This window comes from Drosophila navojoa, chromosome 2 (assembly GCF_054131105.1).
Source record: "Drosophila navojoa isolate 15081-1374.11 chromosome 2, UAZ_NAV_1.0, whole genome shotgun sequence".
NCBI lineage: Eukaryota > Metazoa > Arthropoda > Insecta > Diptera > Drosophilidae > Drosophila > Drosophila navojoa.
In genome coordinates this window covers 8,981,388-9,002,407 of record NC_142890.1, presented here as the reverse complement: position 1 = coordinate 9,002,407, position 21,020 = coordinate 8,981,388, and the positions used below count along the sequence as shown (strand labels likewise).

The window sequence follows — 21,020 nt, the reverse complement described above, 5'->3', positions numbered from 1 at the left end:
AATGCGGCCACGCCCTCATCCATCCATCCATCCATCCGGCCATCCATGATGTCAGCGCTACATTGTCGAAAGGCTCAGCTTGCTGTGCAAATTATCCGCATCAGGCCAAGGGAACCAATTGGACGCGGATCGGGCTAGGGCGCAGTGGGCAGCGGGGGCGGGCAATGACTGTCATATGTTGTGTTATATTGTATTTTATTTAATTTATTGTCGCGCATATTTTGACGGCAATTTATGTGGCCCACGCACGTGTTGCATTTGGATGCAGTGCTCGCTCGAAGGTGCGGGGCACGCGCCTTGAAAGTGTTGCAAATTTAAATTGTGTCAGTGGTGACAGTGGCGCAAATGCGCCATATGCTTGGGCATGGGCATGGGCATTGGCATGGGGCATGGGCATGGTCATGTCCGACACTTGATACACATTTCACACAGAGTAGAAAAAGTTGAAAGAGAAAGAGTACGTTCGCTGCACAGTGGGTCAAATTAACGAAAACTGTTCTCATTAATATGCAATATATATATATATTTAACTGTATAAGCTTCGGTCTGGTAAACATTTGAGTCAAAGTAAGGCTGCTTTTTTATTTTATTGATTTAATCTTATTATCCAACTATAGGGTATCCTCGAGCGAGTCATTCAAATCTGGAGGCCACGGCCAACATGTGATACACTTTCGACAATAATTTCAAGCATTTCTCGTTAAATTTCGGCCACTGTTTTCGACTTTGTAGGGTTTCAGATCCGACAAAGAACGCCGCTCGTATATTTCAAAACAAATGACAGCCGCGGGAGCCATGCAAATGCCGCACATTCGACCACCAGTGCCGGCATCTCACCAATTGGTCACTTGATACACATTGGACAAACCGGTCGCCCTGTAAATGTTTTCATTTTACATGCAGATATATATGCACATACATATACATATATATATTCATCTCTCTCTCTCTCTTTTTTTTTTGCTATTTGTGTTGGCCCGTGGGGTGCGCTTAGCTGAGACGAGAATGTTTGCGGACGGCTCCTGCTAATTAATGCGAGCGTACAGCAAATTAAAATGCAATTTAAGCAGCAGCTGTCTTCTTGACTCGTTTTCCACTGAGCTGCATTCGTGCGGCGCTTGTTAGGCCCCCGTGAAGCCTACCCACGAGCCAAAAGCAAAGCCAAAGTCAAAGTGAAGCCAAAGCGAACAACAAATCCAGAGCTTTCCTAACGAAGTTTTTTGCCTTACAGCAATGTGGGTTAAATGCTTTTTGCGGCTTGCGCCGCTGCAGGTTTCATTTGGCCCCGTGTGTTTGCATTTGTGGTGCATATACTTTTTGCTCGTGGCTCCGCTGCTGCTGGCGCTCTTTCTTTGTGTGCTGAATGCAAATTTTCAATTTGGCTAATTGACTCGAAAAGCTTTTCATTTAGTTTTATTAAAGCATTCGATGAATTGCGCAAAAAGTTGCATTTACTTTTTGTTTGCTGTGCGAAAATCAAATGAACGTAACATACATATATTGTTTAAATGAAAACTCAATTAGTACGCAATTATGTTGGACCGTTTTGCGGTAACTGTAATTAAATTTATGTGTGTGACTGTGTCTGTGTGTGTGTGTGGGTGTATGTGTATTGGTGCAGAGTAATAAGCTTACAGCATTATTACACAGCTGGGAATTAGCTGCTCTTAGTTGCATGATGCATTGTCGACTGGAGAGAGATTTGTGGGAGTAAGTGTAGCTAATGAGTCACAGTCATAAAGTTATAAGTCTTGCAGTTGAAGTTATACAGTCCAAACACAACTGGTTCTGTATATTAAACACATTTTTGCAAACTGAGCTCATTCCAAACTATCGTAATCAATTATAAATAACAAACAATTGTTTTCATTTATTTAAATTAAAGTCATCATAAACTGAAACTAATTGAATCGCATAGCAATGTTTGCCACTATCTAAACGTTGCTCGACACGACTACTGTTGCTGTGTCGAGGGCCATTGATAGCTAGTTGGGCTTGCCCACACCAAGCCAGTGAACTTACAAGCGAACCTTATCAATAACAAGCCTTTATCACTGCATGCAAGCAGCTGCTCTGTATGTGTACATGTGTGTGTGTGTACGTCTGTGGCACATTCTATATCCATGCTAAGCAATAATTTATTATATTTATTTATTACGCATACGCCCCGTGGTGTGTCAGCATTTGGATTCATTGAGAACTCTTGGCTAACTGGTTTCAATGCCAGCAATGCTCCATTAATCAGCTGACAATAATTTGGCCAGGTATGGGATATTTTTTGACAGGTATATAAACGAACATGCAGTTTTGTGTTTAAACTTGTTTGGCGTTTATTATTGCAAGTAACTTTAAACAATTTCCGGCACGGTTGCAACTATGTCAACTCGATAAGATTTGCATGCGCCACAAAGACCGACCTAAATATATATATATTGGTAAACAAGTGTGTGTGTGTGTTTGTTTGTGTCTTGATTGACAGACTGCAGTAGGTTCTCGGCTCTCGACTCTCGAGTCTCGAGTCTCGAGTCTCGACACTCGTCAGCCAGCACTTTGGTCAGTCAATTATTTATGCTGACACTTAGTGCGCTTGAGACTGCAAGACAATTGGCAAAACGTCAATACAAACATACGAGCAATATACACACATGCACATACACACACGCACCAACATAAAGACGCACAAACACGTAGAGCGCGACGCACGTGGCGTATGCGTAACGCAAATGCCGATTGGCGACCCTTGTTAATGCGTTGGCAAACAGCATTATCACAACCGGCGTACACACATGCACAAGTCTATATATGTACTATATATACGTATATATGTATGTACACGTTATATATGTAGCTCTCGTTGTACCAGGCAAACATGACCATAGACACCACAAAGTCCATTTTATGCACTCTGTCAAATTTAATGGCGCTCGATTGGCGCTGCAAATTTGCAAATTTGGCTGTCTAACCAAAATAGGTGGTCGCTGCATTTAATTGCTGCCCACTGTGGCTAGCACAGGTGCTGGTAGAAATGTCAAATCAAAAATCTTGTCAATTGGCTAAAATGCGGCGAACCGAACGTAATTATAATCAGCCAAACGCCAAGTTTGTATGGTAGAACGGAAGCAAATACCCAAAAGGGAGTGCGAAGACCGAGAAGTAAATGTGAAAGGAATAAATGCTGAAAGGCAAATATCACAACTGAAGTGGCTGACGATGAAGTGAAAGATGGTAAAATGTGATGAATAATTGTGAGTGGAGTCAGCACTTTATCACGTTCAACGATGATTCACTTGTGCATTTGAAAGATGATTATTATATAACGCGGCTCACTTACTTTTCGGATTTGCCACACTTCTCAGATGGCGAGTGCCTCTGGTTGAGGGCTATCTAATATGCAGTTAATCGCTTTTCGCCGGACCGGGACAAGTGCTGTTGCCGCAAGCAATTAGCCAAAGTGTCGTCGCCGTATGCTTAGCAACGCCAACAATAGCAACGACAACAACAACAACATCTGTGCACATGGCTCTGCTCATAAAACTCCGGCTAACATTTGAGTGGCGCCGTCGGTCAGCACGGAATGGGGCGTGGCACTTCATGACATCCACACACACACACACACACACACACACACACACACAGAGCGTTTCATTCATGCAACTTTGGGTTTGTTTGCCGTTGCGTTGCGTTGTTATCGTTGCTTTTTGTTTACGCTTCATTTGGCTCTTGATACACTTTGTTTCGGCTATGATAGCTGTGTCACATAATGTGTGACGCATGGCATTAAATAAGCCTGGCCGCTTGATCAATGCAACAAAGTTAACAATTAAATATGTTTCACCTTGACCAAGCAAGGCAACAGCAAGATTAGATATGATATATAAATAGACTGTAAAAGAAAAAGCCTTATAAAATCAGTTGCTAGACGAGAGGGTATTGAAAGTGCAGTGAGCCGAAAAAAATCGCTCTTATTATTACTAGTTTCCATTTGGAGTGTCGCCGACGGCGTCATCGTCGTTGTGGCCGCCTTATTGGGGCGCAATGGGCGCACGCTTTGGCGCTAATTAACAGTTGCGTTCAAATCTTATAAATTAAAGCAACATTTATTACCATAATTGTTAGTTGTAGCTATACCCTGTACTCAGAGTTGACAGTAGAGATATTGTGCTACGCCTTAAGGCCTTTTAAAATGTCGAAATATGTGACAAATATATATATTCTTTTTTTAATCCACATATTTATTACTTTATAATTTTCACTATCTTATCTGCATCTTTCGTAATATTCATTTTCTTCATTCGATATCGCCCTTTTTCTGCTATCTACATTTATCCCTCCTCCCTCTAACTTGCTTCTGATTCTGCGTGAATCCAATGTTTCTATTATTCTAACCACAAAGTGCTTAGGTATATTGAAATACAATGCCAGTTGGCCGTATATCACCGGATATAGGGTAAATTGCTTTAGATTGGCAAATGCTATCCAGTTGAATTATTCTCCGCATATTCAAATGGAATGCACTGAGGTATAAAGAATCGTATTTATCGCCTTTATAAGGCATATAGAAATGCCCAGACATATAAGTACATTTCGCCTTAGAGCTGGCACAAAAAGACGCCGGCAAATACGAAAAGTCAACAAATTGGGTTTGTGTTTATTTTAGAATTTGCATGGCGCTAAATGCGGACTCGTGTTTGCGCGATTTATGTGTTTACGGTAATCAAAGCGAGGGCAAGCCAACCGAAATGCTTATTATAAAATTTAAAAGCCTTTCAACTATGCTCATTCCAAATGCATTTCTCTAGTTTCTGAGAGCACTTCAATTTATAATTCATTTGGCTTTAATTTAGGGAACAGAAGGCCCGAAGGTTTGTTGCCTGCACTTCATTGCGGCAATAAAACAAAGCAATTAAAATGGCTGCCAGGAGCTGGAAATGGACCACAATGAAGTGCCCAGACTTATGTGGGTCACAGGCTCCAAATAGCTGCTGCCAGTTGCCTGCCAGCCTGCCTGCAAAGTTCCTGTCGGACAGCTGGCTGGCTGACTGGTCTGTCCACGGTCCCGGAAAAGCCATTACAATGCCAATCGACAAAATGCTGACAGGCTTGCCCAAATGGCATCTCGACAGAGCAGATGGCAAGTTTTTCGCAGCACTCCAAAAACTTTTACAGGCGAACGCTCTCGGCCACAACAGCACTCTCGCTCCCCAGCCAGGACATGGCATAGAAACAGTGCTTCTATTTATTCTAAGGCAATTTAAGTTTTTAATATGCATTTATCGTGTCGTCAGTGGTTGATGCTATTGCAGTTGCAGTTGATGCTGTTATGCAATAGCATTCATTAATCAGGGGCCTCCCACGCCCCAAGGCGACCCCAAAATGCAGCCATAGTAATTGAGAGCGAACCCAATGAAGCCAACAGCTAGTGGGGCAACCCTAGTCGCTGGCTGGGTCAAACTGTTTGGCTGCCACCCACACATAAAACACTTTCCATTGCGTAAATTGCGGGGGCGCTGCTGGCATCGATGATAAATGTTTGCCGGTTGCGATTGCAACTGGAGGAAATTAATGATAGTTGTTTACGGGTTGCATGTGGCATCACTTACACTTGCAACAAATATATGAAAACTATCACGAACAGGTGCACAGTCCAAGCGAACGATGTTTAATGACGCTTGTTTGCTATCAAATTGCCTTAGATAAACTATTTCATTTGTTACAAGTCGCCAATCAATGTGCCAGATAAATGTTTGTTCCGAGCCGAAAGTTACACAATTTCTATATATTTTGGCCCAATGTGCTTTTCCTTCGCCGTCAGAAATGATAAATATAAACACTTGTCATTCCAAATCTCATGGATAAACATTAAAAGCACCAACAGATGTCACATAATGTATATATACACATATATATTTATTTTTATAAAGCACAACGAATGTTTATCTGGAATTTAGGCAAGCTAAAGATATGCATTATGTAAATTTCTGTCATGTTTAGAGGCTTTTAACGCTATTCAAAATCTGACAAACTAACGTTAAGGGTATAGATTTGTTAATTGAGTAAATACGGTGCTAAACGTTTTGTTGTTTCACATCGATATTTCAGTTAGCTCTTTGCAAAGCTATTCCTTTTGGTACTGCAGCTCGAACCTTCAACTGCAGTTGCATAATGTCTTTTCCATTGCACATTACATAGTTGGCTTACATTATCAATGTGGTCTGTAATGAGTAGAGCCTAAACAACCTGTTTCAAAGACAGCAGCTGCCTTTCAAGTGGAAAATAAAGCGTAAAAGAAATCCATTACAATATTTTCGCTTTCACCGCGTGCTCAATGCTGCCTGCTGTCTGACGACAACAAAATCCCTGACCTTTGTGGCTGGCCTCTCCTCCTCTCAGTGTCTCTTAGCTTAGCGCAGGCCATCGCCGAGTTAATTACACCTGCCCAGCTTCCTCTCATATTTTTCCCTTTGACTGCACTGCCTACAGTGCCTGCGAAATTTGGGTCAGCCACTAAGCGTAAGTGAGTGTTATGTAAATTACAGCGCGCTGTTTGAAAGGACCTGCTCGGGCTACACCCTAAAACAGCCTCCTGCTGCCTCCTGTTGCTTATCTTCCCTTGCTCTTGCTGTCGTTTGCATTCAGCTCGCGCGACGGAGACAAACACAAAACTGGAAATGCTGATGCTGATGCTGCCGCGCCCATTCGAGGGGCCGTTAGCTAAACTGCTGTCATTTCACTTCTCGTGGTGCGTTTTTAATTTAGCTGCAGTTGGCAGCTGCAAACTGCTCATCCCATGCGTAAGTATAGGCGTGTGCGTGTCTCTGTGTGTGTGTGTGGGGCTGCAAACCAATACTGTTGCAGCTAGGGGAGAAGCATCTGCAGCAGCCGCAAAGCTGATGAAATGCTCAAATGCAAGAAAGTCGCTGACGTCGGACGACTGAAGATTATATCATAACCCCAGCATAGCCGTGCCGATGATGATCAAAAACAACAGCATTATAATCATCATTATGTTGAGCGCTGGCTGCTCTGCCTACTATAATACCCCATGTGTCGGCCATTGACCATGACGAAGAGCAGCGCTAAAGCAGAATGTAAATAAAGCACAATAACAAGACAAGACGCGACGACAACAAGCCAAAACTGCACTCGGGCACTGCTCGGCTGAGAGATATCTCTTAAATGTTGGACTAGTTGAATTGGATATGATGATAATTTCGTTACTGAAGAAGTAGTATAAACGAGAATTCATCCAGGATTTGTAATCTATGGGAGTCGAGCACAAGTTCTTCAGCCAAAGTTCAGTTAAGCCAGTCAGAGACCTATTTGGGGCGCATCGTTTATAATGTCTAGTTATGTATATTGATATTGCCTAAAAGTGAAATATTAATGATGCACACTGCATTATTACAGCCGCGAACGACAATCACGATCTAAATCAATGGACACCAGGCCATCTATTTGAGTCCGGGGTATGAGAAGACACAATGAAGACGCGTTAAAGTGCTTTATATATAGCAGCAGACCAAACACTAAGCACAAAGTACCGGCATCGACATCGACACCGGCTGTGGCTCTCGCTGCGACTGCGTCACTTCCCCATTTGGCGTAGAAGGCGGCAACGGCAACGGCAACGGCAGCGGCGACGGCGTACAAGTCAACAATCTCATAATCAGTTAAATTACAAAGCAAAACAATGCTGTGGAGGAGCAGGTGGGGCCAGCGGGTGGTAGAACGTAAGCTGGACGTCGTTTGGCTTTAGTAAGTTATTTAGCCGACTTAAGTGGGTGTGGCCGAAGGGGGCGGAACAGTGCCTTAGTTGGCCAAATATGAGCTACAAACCGTTGGTAATTTGTGCGCCACGGGTAACAGCAACGAATCGATAAGTTTCTACACCAATCTACGGCCCAATCAAATAAAGGGCAACGGGCGTGCTTTACATCATGATGATCGTCATCTATATCATCATCATCGCCACCAGCAGCAGCAGCAGCAGCAACAACAACAACATCAGCACAAAAGGCAGGAAGACAGCACGCCCCCGTCGGGTCACTCACAATTGTTGACCCATTTCGTTCGGTCGGTCGGCCAGCTGACCAAATTGTCGGTTTATTGCATTGAATTAATTATTACGTATGCTCCATAAGCACGTCCGACATGTGGAGCAGTCTCTCAGCTCTCTCTCTCTCGCTCCCTCTCCCTCTCCCTTTCACTGGCGCGGTGCTAAAAATAACAAATAACAAACTCGAAAAACCATCGAAAAATTGAAAAGCCTAAAATAAAGCGCTGGCAAAAGCGCTGAAAAACGATGGAAAAAATAATATTGAAAAACTCCACAGCGAATAGGCGCGTTTTGTACGATTTTGTCAAGTTGTTGCCCCGTCTGCAGCGGCCACAAAAATAGCCGCACAAATCTCATTGAGCGTTGCAGACGGCTGCACCATTGGCCACAGCGATGATGCAACATGGGGCACCGCAATTTGAATACACTTTATGAACATATTCAAATCCAAATCAATGATTTGCTGCCCAACATCATGATTAACCTGGTAGAAATCTTATGATGTCTCTGTCTTTATACTTAAGCAAAATATAGAATTACTTTAGTCTACAATTCTTTAACTCATTTCACTATTGAAATGGCCCCACTCAAATGGGCCTAGGTAAATTAGTAGAACACGTAAATCTCTTGGGCTATGCCTGCAGCACTGGATACCGTCATCATCTCGCTGTCAGCAGCAGCAGCAGCTGCCTGGAACTGTTCCAAAACGTTTGCCCAAGAAAATTTAATGCGGTCAGTGGCTTTTTGACACGCCACAAACTATTTTCAAATATGAATGTATTCAGAGTCGGTATTCATTACGCTTTGGTCAACGCTGGAGCTGCGTTGTTTTTGTTATTTTTAGCGCCGTCTGCAAAGAAGTACGGCTGGGGCTCACTTTGCAGCGCTTGGAGCATCCTTCAATATTTGAAGCACCAGCTGATGCTATATAATTTTTTTTCCTCTATCTTCTCTCGGACTTTTCTTTACCTCGCTGCGACCATGGTGCTGTAAGCAAGAGCGGAGGGGTGGCGGTGAAGCGAATGACGAAGAGCTGAAGAGCTGTAACCGGGCCAAAACTAATAAAACGTCAAAGCAATTTCGACAACTAGAGTTGTAGGGGCACAAAAAAAAAAGTTGTCAAAGAAATAAAGTTTTTCTGGTCTCGCCGCCGTGTGCATCCAGGCACAAAGAAAATGAAATATTTGCGCTTTTATTTAAGTATTATTTGCACACATACACACACACGTGCTTAGTCAAAATAGATGAGTGAATGCCACTGAGTCACTCGTTCTACGACTTGATTCACTAAATTGAGTGATGATATTTCTATATAATATAACACTCAGCATGCCGTTCGGTAAGTACTTCCAGGTTAATGCATAAGCTTATCGCTTGTGTATTTTAAAATATTTTTATTTCACAAAAATTCTAGCTGTTTTATTAAATTTTGTATGCGAACTTCTAAGATATAGATATATCTACATCTAAAAAAATTATTATATGCATATTTCAAATTTGACTATTAAATATCTACATAAACCTCAGTTTTAAGCTTAAATCAATTTGATTTCGAGACTAGCCGCTATTATTGCTACACCATGTAGACTATGGAACGAAACAGAGCGTTGCATAGTTCACGTCGCAACAATAATACCCACTTCATAGGTCAGACAGACAGAGCGAGAAAAAAAAGTAAGCAGGCACTTGGCTTCAGAGCAGTTCGTTTCGCAGTGTAAAATTTTTACAAGCGAAAACTTTGTCTGCCAACAACGACGGGGGGTTAAGCAGGGGGGTCAGAGCTTTCATTTTGCCATTTCTTGGCGTTATTTATGTATCTATCTCTGCCTGGAGATGCGCTTCTTGTGGAGCTTCTGTCAGATCAGCTTAAAGCTATCAGATATGAAACTACGCCATTAAAGCCCTGTGAAAATTGTGGCTTAATGTGTTAAATTGCACTTAGACCTGCGCTAGCAAAGGTGGAAGCGAAGGCGAAAGCTTTGAAGGGGCGCAATGGGCTGGGCGGATGGGGATGGGGGTGGGGATGGGGTTTGGGCAAAGCATGTCAAGAGTGATAAGCGCTCAGTTTATAGAGTAGTCAAGTGCTCATAAAATGTATACCTCACACTTGGCTGCGCTACCTGTGCATTTGTCACGCCTATTTTGCGCGGTTTTCGGTTTTCGGGCAACATGGGTTAAGTGTGGGCCCAAGTGCCGCTCATTAGCACACGCACACCAACGTATCATAAACACATATATACAAACATGTATATGCACACACGCTGCGAGAATTCGAATGAAGTTGTTAGCGCTGAGAGGCCACTCGTTTTTTTTTTAAAGTGTTTTTCATTTTTCTAGGCAACCAGGAAAACCCAGCGGGTTGCCTACAACAGCTCTTGACCCTGGGCCGGCAGACAACAACAAAAACAACAACAGCAACGACAACCCATTTAAGTTTACGACTTGTGCCATTTACACTCCTCATCTCGATTGAATGACTCAGGCCTTGTGTCCTTGCTTGCGTGCATTTGTAGCATTAAAGGACTCGTCGGCCCCTTAAACCCACAGCCCGCTAATAATATTATGAATGTGTTAGCTTCAGGCATATACATACAGAGATAAACACAAATATTTATATCCTTGTAAAGGGTATGCTGATTAGGCATCTTCGAAATCCGAAATGCCCATATAAGCAGCATTACCGCCCTATTGGAATCGTAGTATATATGTAATATTGATACATTTTAATGTAATTTACATATATGAGTCCACTCAAAATTTCTCTGAAATTTCGTACAGGGTATCTTCTAATCAGATACTTTCGCTGGGAGTAACACCCTTTTTAACAGCTTTTTTGGTTTCGTCAATTCAATTAAATTGCAGCCGTGTCCTTAAAAGGCGGCCTACGAAGGATCTGCTGTGTGGTTAAATTTTAATGCTGCGGGCACAGCTCGAGCTTTATTGGGTAATGAAAATTTAATTGACTCGGGTCGCCACAAATTGGCCTCCAGCATTTCAAAGTACCGAGAACTTATGTCAATTCCCGAAATATTACTTCAATTTTAGAAGAGTTTTAAATTGTGCGCAGCTCGTTAAAGATTGCGCTGCATAATCGAGGGATTGGAGGAATTCTCTATTCACAAAATGCAGCGTATCATAAAAAAAATATCGAGCGTAGTGCAAATTATGAAAAGTACCTCGGCCAGCGACATAGAAAAGTGGAAAATGCGCGACCGCAAAATGCAAATGAAAATGCAAAATATGAAAAGGCCGAGAGGGAAAACGGGTCTGGGTCTGGGTCTGGGTTTGCGACTAAGAGTCAGCTGTCGACGCTGCTCTTGAGCTTGAATGGCGACAAGACAGACGGCGTTGGAGTCACAAGCAAACATCCCTGCCCAAACACACACTCGTGCAGAGTGTCTGGTCCGGGACTGACTTTGGCTGTGGCTCTGACTCTGACTCTGACTCTGGATTTCACTCTGGCAATTACGTCAATTGCGCAAACGTCCAAATGTAACAAACAAAACCGTTAAACTGAATTCCACTGCAATTTATGGCAGCTTGTAACTGCTGTGTTTTCGTCTACCCTGTAAAGTGCAATACACAAGGTAGTTTAGCTGTTGATATTGAGTACCAAAACGCAATCTGACTATGAGGTCAGATAGATATTGATAGATATTAATAGAAAACTATGCAAGAAAAGTCTGGTTATGTTAGTCACCTCTACACTCTAAGACATGAAGGGATCATAAACTCTTAAATGTATAGGGTACAACTCCATATATGCTGTGTCCGATTTTTCATTTTGATCGTATCTCAGATCAAAGGTCCATAAGTTCAGACAAAGTCGTCACGGTATATGAGTTTTGGCTTTATATAAATAGATTTACGATACAATAAAACATGGTATCTCGTAGTGTGAATATTAAAATTAGCGCACGCTTGCTTGGCTTTTCTTAGGCGTCTGATTCATAGTCAGTTCTAGTGAAGTTTTTGCACAGTGTTGATGTTTGTTGTTGTTATTCTTCTACGTTTGCTTCTTCTTCTTGTTGATATCATCCAGAATTGTTGCAGACGTCGTGTCGCTGTCGGCGCTTTGTCTGCACAGCTCAGCCCATTGCCATGCGATCCATTCAAGCCTATGCTCGAGCTTTGGGGCGTGGCACAATGCGCATTGTTGTGCTTTCATTTCATAAAGTTGTCGGCACAGGGCAACAAAAAAAAAAAAATCGTAAAAATAACAGCAATGAACATAAAGCCACCAACTGAGAACTTTCTGTGCAGTTACATCAAATATTTAAAGTACGCGCTGACTTGTTGTAGTGTGCCCAATGCACACGCCCACCCACACACACACACATGACTTTGTAGTAGCTATTGCTCACTTCTGTTGTTGTCGTTGTTGTTGTTGTTGCATTTGCTGTTGCTGTTAGAGTGCAGCAACAGCGGCCACAGTGCCGGTTATAATTTTCTCTTTATACCCTGTTTACATACATCAAGTGAGTATATAGCGTGTGACAATAGGAAATGGCTTAGAGCTTTTAAGTAGGAAATTCTTATTACTTTTTGTTTTTAATTTTTAAAAAAGTAGACAAAATAAATAAATAACTGAAGTAATGCAAAATGCATTCATTTCCTACGCCACTTTAAACGCGAGGTCAATTGTGGGCGTTTGATAGACTCACCTTTAGCCAAACATGACACAGAGCGGCGACCTCTGCTTTGCAGCGAGTTAGTCAGTTATCAATGGCTGATAAAAGACGTACGCGGGTGGTTGCTGGCGGCGGCGCGGCGACTGCGGTGGCGGTGGATGCAGAAGGCACAAAAGTCACCCGGTTTGCGTTTGTGCAAAAACGAAAGAAATTAAACGATAATTTGTTGTGAGCGGCAGACGCGACTCCGACTCCGACGCCAACTCCAACTGCGACTGCGACGCTAACGCTGACGTTGGCGACGGCCGTGCAGAGTGCTCACTGTCTCTGTCTGACTGACTGTCGCTCGCTCCCTCGCTGACTCGCTCACTCTCGTCGCGCTTGTTGGCTTGTGTTGTGTTTGTTGGTTTTGTTTGTTCTTCTTTGCTTCGCCTTTTACTTTACAACGCGTTGTTGCATGCTGCACATTTCACTTATTTTAATCACGAATGCATTTTATACGCCGCTTTATTTTCAATTTGTATTTCACTGTTATGATTGCGGCAAATGGCATTCGTCTTGGTTTTATTCTCGTGTTTGCTTTACACGGCTATCCTGCGTGGGCAAGGATATAATTTTCTTTTTCTATGGAGGAAAGTTGTAAGCATAATACGCGTTACATCTTATTTCTCTTTTGCTAATTCAACGCCCAGTAGCCCAGCTAAGTTGTGCGTTGATTATTTTTTATATTTTCACTACATATTTGTTAGTTTTAAATAATTTTCACGCACCGCTAGCAAGCGCAGACACGCTCAAATTTTCTCAAATATCAACTAAGCCAGAATTAGTATGACCGCTGTGATATTACCGAAAAATACCAGCTTCAACACAATTTTAGTATTTTTACGCGATTCGCCATATGGAAATGCTAGCAACATGTCGCTTAAAACTTATCAATGTGACCAGCAGTTGCTTGTGTAAGAAATCCATATTCCCTTTCATTAGTGTTGACAACGCCCGCCGCTTAGTAAATAACTTCTTATGTGTATCGTATTTTAGCTATAGATGGCGCCATTTGCATGTTCGCCATCTATGGAAATATTGAGAAAGTAGTTTTTATTTTTGATGATATGGCATTGCTTGATAATTTATTTGAATACATTGTATATGCATATTTAAAAAATAGCGTTAAAGATGTAATGTAAGCTGCAAATAAATAAAACAACTTAAATAAAAACGCATTTAAAAGTTCAACAGAAAAATATACAGTTTCCGAGTATGTAAATATATGCAATGTCTATTGGAGCTTTAGGCATCAAGTTATTTATAGTTAATGTTTCCCAATTTGCTTATTTTAGGTTTACATAGGTTGCAAATAAAACATACTCTTTTATATTGGTGGCACATGGGCTGATAATAAAGCAATAAACTCTATATCGAATCATGTAAGTTTACGAATCATTTATGCATAAAATTAGATAAATCCTTTTTTCTATCAACGTAATGAATTCTCGATGCAATTGTCGGGTCACAAAATCATAACAAATCATAACAACTACTGTGTTCTTGTTTCGGGCCTGGTTTTTCAACAACAACAATTCACGTTCCGCGATCAAAGCGAGCGAAAACACTTCAAAGGTCAATATATTTCGTGAGCTATACTGAAATTACATAAGTTGTAACAGTAGTTCGTGCCGGGACGCATTGTTCATTCTTTTATTCAGATAGTTTTCTGTTGAAAAATGGCAGTTGAAAAGCAATTGGGAAGCTATTTGTTAATTGGCAAATACAAGCGTTTGCAACGTACACTTAAGTAATTCTTATTAATTTTTCGGCAGGGACTTGGCAGTCTTTCTCGATACGTTCTCAAGTGCACAACAATATGTGTTCTAGTACCTCAGTGCCGCATTCGCGTTTTAAATGGTTCGCTATCTTTTGCCTTCTAATGTTTCTCGTGTACTATATTACCAATAAAGATATAAGCTCAAATTATGACAGCCAAATGACTGAGCTGGTATCGGGTAAAACGGAAATCGAAGCGAACACTGTAAAAGTTGATAAAAGTGTAAATCATGCTCTTCTCAACAAGACCAATGATGGCAAAGAAAAAACAGTAATGCCACAGCCTCTGTACTATGTCGATAGCGCACAGTGCAGAATGCCTTCTGTTGATCCCTTCTCAAAGGACGCAATGGAGGTATACAAGCCAATGGTGTTCGAGACATGCACAAATGACTCGGATCTAATTACACCTATCTTCGATTTCAACCGCAAGCGTTATGTGCTCCGGATTAATGAAACTGTCGCAGCGAAGCTTCTCAATTCCAGTGAAACTGAATTCAATTGCTACTACCAGGAAATAACGAGATATGCAGAGCACGACAGTTATAACGAGTAAGATTCAGTGGCATCACTTTGCGTACGATCTAAATTGAGATAACAATAGGCTGATAATGTTCTTAAAAAACAAATGTTCGTAATTGTTTGATATGCCACTACTTTTCAAAATAAAAATTGTTTTTAATTTAGATACCAAAGTAAACCTAAATTTACGCTAACTTACATGCTACTTATTTTACTGCCACAATCATCAAAATATTCAAATAGTTGATTGTTTTTCTTATTTATATATTCATTTACTCATATCACACCTTTTTTGGTATATTTATGATATATTCTATATCTCAAAACAATAAACTTCTATTATGATCTCGAAAGCCTGCCACCGAAGAAATATTTTAGCCAGCATTACGTAGTGCCGTTACACGTCGATGGCATGATAGTGGGCTGTAACGAAGTGGCCAACGAATCGAACGTGCTGCAGACCGATGCGTTTGGATTCATTCAGCACATACCAACACCTTTATCAATGGCAGTGGACAACGCTAAGGCGGCTCGCCGGAAACCAAGTGTGATAATGTTCGGCATTGACAGCTTCTCAAGGATTAATCTAAGACGCACCATGCCCAAAGTTTACAAGTACCTGACACGTAAGGGTTGGTATGAGATGCAGGGCTACAATAAGGTAATAAGCATATGTGAGACAAGTGTTGCTTGTAAAAATATATCAATCTTGTATTCAGGTGGCTGACAATACCTTCCCCAATCTAATGGCCATTCTCAGTGGCTATTCGCCTGACACGGCCAAAGAGAAAATTTGTGATACGAACAAGGACGGCTGCTTTGATCGATTTCCATTCATCTGGAAATATTTGAAGAATGTAGGATATTTGACGGCCTACGCGGAGGACTCCGTTGGCATGAACACATTTAATTATTTAAAGCCGGGATTTTCAACACAGCCCACAGACTACTACTATAGACCCTTGCTGAAAGCCTTTGATGGCGAGATGAAAACTTGGAAATGCGAAAAATGCTCATTAACATATTGCATCGGACGACGGATCCACAGTAGCTACGTTTATGACTATGCGAAAGAGTTTACCAGGCGCTATGTGAGCGAGCGACCCATTTGGGGTCTATTCTGGTCGAGCAGTTTCAGTCACGACGACTCCGAGATGCCCTCGATGATGGAGGATTATGTTCTACAGTATCTACTCGACTTTGAGGCGGATCGTGTGTTTGATGAGAGCATTGTGATATTTTTCTCTGATCACGGCGCCCGCTATGGCAAACTAATGAACCTGGCCAGTGCTTACCTAGAAGAGCGTTTGCCCATGATGTTCATCTACTTGCCGCCCTGGTTTCGAAAACAGTACCCGGAGTATGCTAAAGCCCTAAAGACAAATCGTAATCGCTTGACATCCAACTTCGATCTATATAATACACTCAAGCACATCGCTGAACTAGGCGGTGATCCCCATTCTCCACCATTGCCAAAGGCTAACGATTGTCCCAGCTGTCAATCGTTGTTCTATCCAGTGAATGAGGTTCGTAACTGTTCGGAAGCCGGCATACCCGAGCACTATTGCACTTGCAAGCCGTATAAAACGATCAACTATGATTGGTCGGATCGTATAGCTGGCCGAGTCATCGAGCGAATGAACGATTATCTATGGGCCAAGAATCTGAGCAGCCTCTGCCATAATCTCACTCTAGACTATATACATACCACGCAATTTAAAATCGGACTAGAGCACGATTTTCACGGAGAGCTGCCACAGACGGAGACTAATGTCTATCGCACCAAGTTCAAAGTGAATCAAAATAGCGCCGACTTTTTTGCAACTGTTGTTTACAATAATGTCACCAATAGCGTGGATGTTGATGTGGAGTCCATCAGCCGCACAAACTCCTACGAAGAAGACTCAACCTGCATTCAGGATAAGATTGCCAAACTGTATTGCATATGCTTTTCAGATCTTAAATCATAATACTGAATTCTAGTCCAATCGAGACTAGAGACGTAAGCCTATATATAATTTAGTTCATAGTAGAAAACAAATATCAAATTATTATTATAACAAAAGGTCTAAAGAGGTGGGAGATATAACTCTATAACTATTGATAACAAAAAATTGAAGTTGTTATAGATTTCTGAAAACAAACTCGAACCGCGTGTGAAATATATGGACCTACTAAAAATTCCAACTCTCTAGCTCTTAGATCTATGGAGTTTGTCACGCCTCCCTCTGCCACTTACATACGTTTAACAAAACCAATATGCCCTGGGCCCAATGAAGTGGAGAATCCATTGATAAAAGTACAAAACCTCATTTCCTCATAGTGTTTTATTAAAATGCACTTTTCATGTATGGACGAGTATAAATAAATGTTGTAGATACTGGAAACACACTCATGCGAAGGGGTACCTTGAACCAACTTACATACCTTGAACATATATCACAATGTTACTATTAATTTTATATTATCTTCAGTTGTTTAGTTCGTTACAAACTTTTTAAAATTAAAAATCTTTATTTACTTCATGTATCATGTAATTTTATAGTTATTTTACTTATCTAGAAACGACTACTCTACTCTTTCAACATATGACATGTGTATTACTTATCTAATTTTTGAACAGTTTCTATGCGAAACGTTATATGTGTATATATATAACTTCAGCAGAACGTGCCCAGCTGTGGGACGTTCTTCTCGATGAAGTCATGCGGGTCACAGCAAAAGGTTAGGCCTGATTCCCTCTTCGGGATGAGCTGCAGCGACAGAGGACACGCCACTTGACGGCAATTCGGTGATGGGGTCCTCGAGTCATGGATATTGTTGTAGGTGAGAATAGCGAGACAGGTGTCAGCGTCATCGGTAATGAGCTTGTACAGCCATTTGGGCACGGGATTGCTATTGCGAGCGCCCAGATAAATATCTGTCAGCTGACCTTGGCTGTCCGGCAGCTGGAGTACGCCCAATGCACCCGTGCACACATGGAGCGCCGGGTAGATGTCGTTTGTGAGCTGCTTGCGTATCCAGAACTCGATCGATTTCCAGTTGCTGCGATTGATGCTCCGGAACTGAGCCACAATATTGATGTACTTGAAGGTTTGGCGCATATATTGCTCAAAGCCAAAGTCCAGAGAGGGCGCCAGATGGCCACGATCAAAGACCAAATCACGCGCAGAGTTAACGTACGCCTGACCTTGGCCGAGCAGCTCCTTGAAGCGCTTATATATGTGCTTGTTTTGGAAAGTGGCGGCCGCAGCCCCGCTAATGATGCCATCTGTGGTGAAGGTCTGGGCAGGTCGACCGCCTGCAAGAGACGCCACCATCAGGCTGGAGTCGCTTTGGAGATCAGCTTACTTACTCAGCTTAACGGGATAGACTAAATGTTTGACAAAGTGCGCTCTTTGATTGGCAGCATCAAAACAACTTCTGTAGATCTCCAGAAACTCGTCGTCGTTCAGCCTATAGCCCACACGGTACGTGGTATATGGACAATGACTATCGACGACTACTTCCACGGTTTCCTTTTCCGAATTACTGCAATTGCCCAGGGCCGCCAGCGACGGCTTGAATCGTCCATTGGGCTGGCAAATGATGTCCGCCATATCCTGGGAGCTGCAAATCATATTCAACTTTTGGTGGGTATGCACCACGTCCACACGTAACGGATATATCCGGTTATTGGCCCTAAATGCGAATATGCGATTTGTCTGAGATACATCCGCAGCGCCAAGTTGGCAATCAGCGCCAACTCGTGCAACAACTGAAAACAACTTGTTGTATGTAAATTTCAATAAACCGTATTCAAGTTGAATACTCACATAAGAGCACGCATAAACAAAGCGTTTTGTTCATTTCTCGGGCTACACACAACTGATGAGCGCTTGCTCTTGATCTCGACTGTGAACCTCAAGAAGACCCCGAGAAACAAATTAAATACAGAGACCAGCTGATGAATAATGCTGTGAGCAACCGATAACGAAACTATGCGAGACGCAAAAATAAAAGTCGGAATATACAATTTAAGAGATAACATATGTATATATCTCTCTCACATTGGCTCGGCACGAAGAGAATATTGACTTTCTATTGTTGAACTTGAGCTGACTCAAGTTAATGTATTCACATTTATTGACACTGAGCGAGGTATTTTCTAGTCGACTCTCTTGTTTATTTTCTCGTCATATCACCCGTTTGCACTTTAAGCTGCTCGTTCGCGTGTCTTGGCATTCATAAATTGCCATTTCAATGTGTCGTCGACACTTCAGAGCGCGGGTCATCGCTGATAAGGGAGACACGGCAAGGGGTTGGGCTGCGTTGGCTCTTAGCAGAGGTGAGGCTGACGCTGCAGTTGCAGCTGCGACTGAGGCACCGACTGAGGCTGAGGCTGACAGTCTGGTTTTATGCATAGAAAACGCCAAGCCCCTCATTGCTTATCAGTGTTTATTATCAGAGCTCGACAAGTGGAAATGTCGGCTGTGCTGTTTGTTTGGCTGCCACATTGAAGCGCACACACAAACATCGCAGCTACCCCCACCCCAAGGCAGTTATGAGTGCCATGACAAAAGGGGTTGCCGTGCAGCACACATACATTTTTAAGCTGCGCTCGCTGTGTGCATTGCATTATATTATCAGCACCCATGCAACTTATCTAAAATTGAATCTAAGGTGTAGCAAAATAAAAAGAAAAAAGAAAGAGAAATGCGGAAAGAAAGCAAAAAATAATATAAAGTAATAAGAAACGCGCACTTGAAACTATTCGCTGGGTCAGCGTATCTCAGCTGTAAGGGCAGCCCAGTCAATCAAGTTTCTGGGACAGCCAACTCTTGGAGCTGCGCGTGTGGCGCTTGGCACTTGATTTTTATCTGAACAATACGAGTATTAGCTCGACATCAGCAGAAATACTAAAGCTAAGATTAAGTGTAATATGGAGAGAATTTTATGTAAAATGTAGAAGTATTTTATTTACTCAATTAAATTGTATTTTAAATGGTAAAATATTTAACACCAAGTTCAACCACCAAGAGCGAACTACATTTATTTGCCAGCATGTGGCGTCGCCTTAAAACTGGGTCAGGCGAACTAGCGAGAGCTGCTCTTTGGCACTTAAATGCATTTTTATTTCACACATATTTAGCCACAATTATTTGGCTGTATTTTATTGCGGCATTGCAGTGCTGCCATGGCAGTAATATTTTATCGCATTCCAACGGCAAGTAAATAGTAGATCGTTTTAAACTAACTAAAAACTAAAGTAGTTTATATCTATGCAAACCAAACAATAAGCTCAACTCAAAGAGCCTTATGGAAGAAAGTTACGTTTTCTTGAAAGTTGCAAATTTAAGCTTTTACTTTAGTATGCTGTCTACTTTGTAGAGCTGTATGCTTTGTGGGCTTGCCGACTGTTTGCGAAAGAAAAACCTTTGGAATGAAATAAATATGAATTCGAAATCGCCGAGTGAACGAAATATAAAGAGAATATATATACATATATCAAACGTATTTCTTTTAGGCAGCACTAACTATTATTCCATGGCAATAATAGTCAGCATAGAAATACATTGAGTGAATGTGTCCAAAGTGGCCAGGATTTCTATGCAACTCCAGCATAGTTCTCTTTTCCATCAAAATGGAAAATACTTGGAGAAAAGGAAACCATTCCATATCCAAGCAGACAATGGACAGAGGATTTGTTATGCAGATGATTTTGCAAGCAACCAAATAGACAATAAACAAACGTTACGTGTGCTAAGGGGAACAACACTGCCTTTGGCATGCCTCTGGGGAGTACGAGCGATGTGGGAGCCGTAAATGCAATTTTCAGGTAATTTGAAGGCATTTCAACGGCCCGTTATGAACGTCAATTGTGCTACATGAAATCATAGAATGAATGAGTGAGAATGATCAATAAAAATAAAAATAATACAAAAGGCAAAAAGGCAACTAGCACTATAAAGCAATGAAATCAACCGCAAGCTGCCGCATAAATGAAATTA

At 41.8% G+C, this 21,020-nt stretch overlaps 3 protein-coding genes across 9 annotated transcripts in view; 1 reads left to right on the top strand and 2 right to left on the bottom strand.

Moving 5' to 3' along the window:
- The window catches only part of LOC108656572 (uncharacterized), a 34,032-nt gene extending 20,512 nt beyond the window's left edge, over positions 1-13,520 (bottom strand). For all 7 annotated transcript variants that reach the window (XM_089260807.1, XM_089260814.1, XM_089260799.1 and 4 more), the window contains exon 1: positions 12,721-13,520. The gene's annotated coding sequence lies outside the window, so the exon portion shown is untranslated. The remainder of the gene's footprint in view (positions 1-12,720) is intronic.
- A 986-nt stretch (positions 13,521-14,506) lies between these two features.
- LOC108649172 (uncharacterized) lies at positions 14,507-17,484 on the top strand. The gene is made up of 3 exons (XM_018098192.3): positions 14,507-15,060; positions 15,385-15,691; positions 15,750-17,484. Exons 1-3 carry the CDS (start codon positions 14,549-14,551, stop codon positions 16,998-17,000), a joined length of 2,070 nt encoding a protein of 689 aa, XP_017953681.1. The 5' UTR covers positions 14,507-14,548; the 3' UTR covers positions 17,001-17,484.
- Positions 17,485-17,679: 195 nt separating this feature from the next.
- LOC108649188 (salivary endonuclease) lies at positions 17,680-18,995 on the bottom strand. The gene is made up of 3 exons (XM_018098213.3): positions 18,846-18,995; positions 18,386-18,787; positions 17,680-18,331 (listed from the first exon to the last, which is right to left on the bottom strand). The coding sequence occupies exons 1-3, from the start codon at positions 18,877-18,879 to the stop codon at positions 17,691-17,693; spliced, it is 1,077 nt and encodes a 358-aa protein (XP_017953702.1). The 5' UTR covers positions 18,880-18,995; the 3' UTR covers positions 17,680-17,690.
- Between the last annotated feature and the right edge of the window lie 2,025 nt (positions 18,996-21,020).

Coding starts and splice junctions, on each gene's coding strand:
- LOC108649172 (XM_018098192.3), top strand. CDS start 14,549: ATGTGTTCTAGTACCTCAGTGCCGCATTCGCGTTTTAAATGGTTCGCT. Junction 15,061..15,384: donor GAGCACGACAGTTATAACGA/GTAAGATTCAGT, acceptor TGATCTCGAAAG/CCTGCCACCGAAGAAATATT. Junction 15,692..15,749: donor AGATGCAGGGCTACAATAAG/GTAATAAGCATA, acceptor TCTTGTATTCAG/GTGGCTGACAATACCTTCCC.
- LOC108649188 (XM_018098213.3), bottom strand. CDS start 18,879: ATGAACAAAACGCTTTGTTTATGCGTGCTCTTAT. Junction 18,788..18,845: donor TTGTTTATGCGTGCTCTTAT/GTGAGTATTCAA, acceptor AGTTGTTTTCAG/TTGTTGCACGAGTTGGCGCT. Junction 18,332..18,385: donor AGTCTATCCCGTTAAGCTGA/GTAAGTAAGCTG, acceptor CGTCTCTTGCAG/GCGGTCGACCTGCCCAGACC.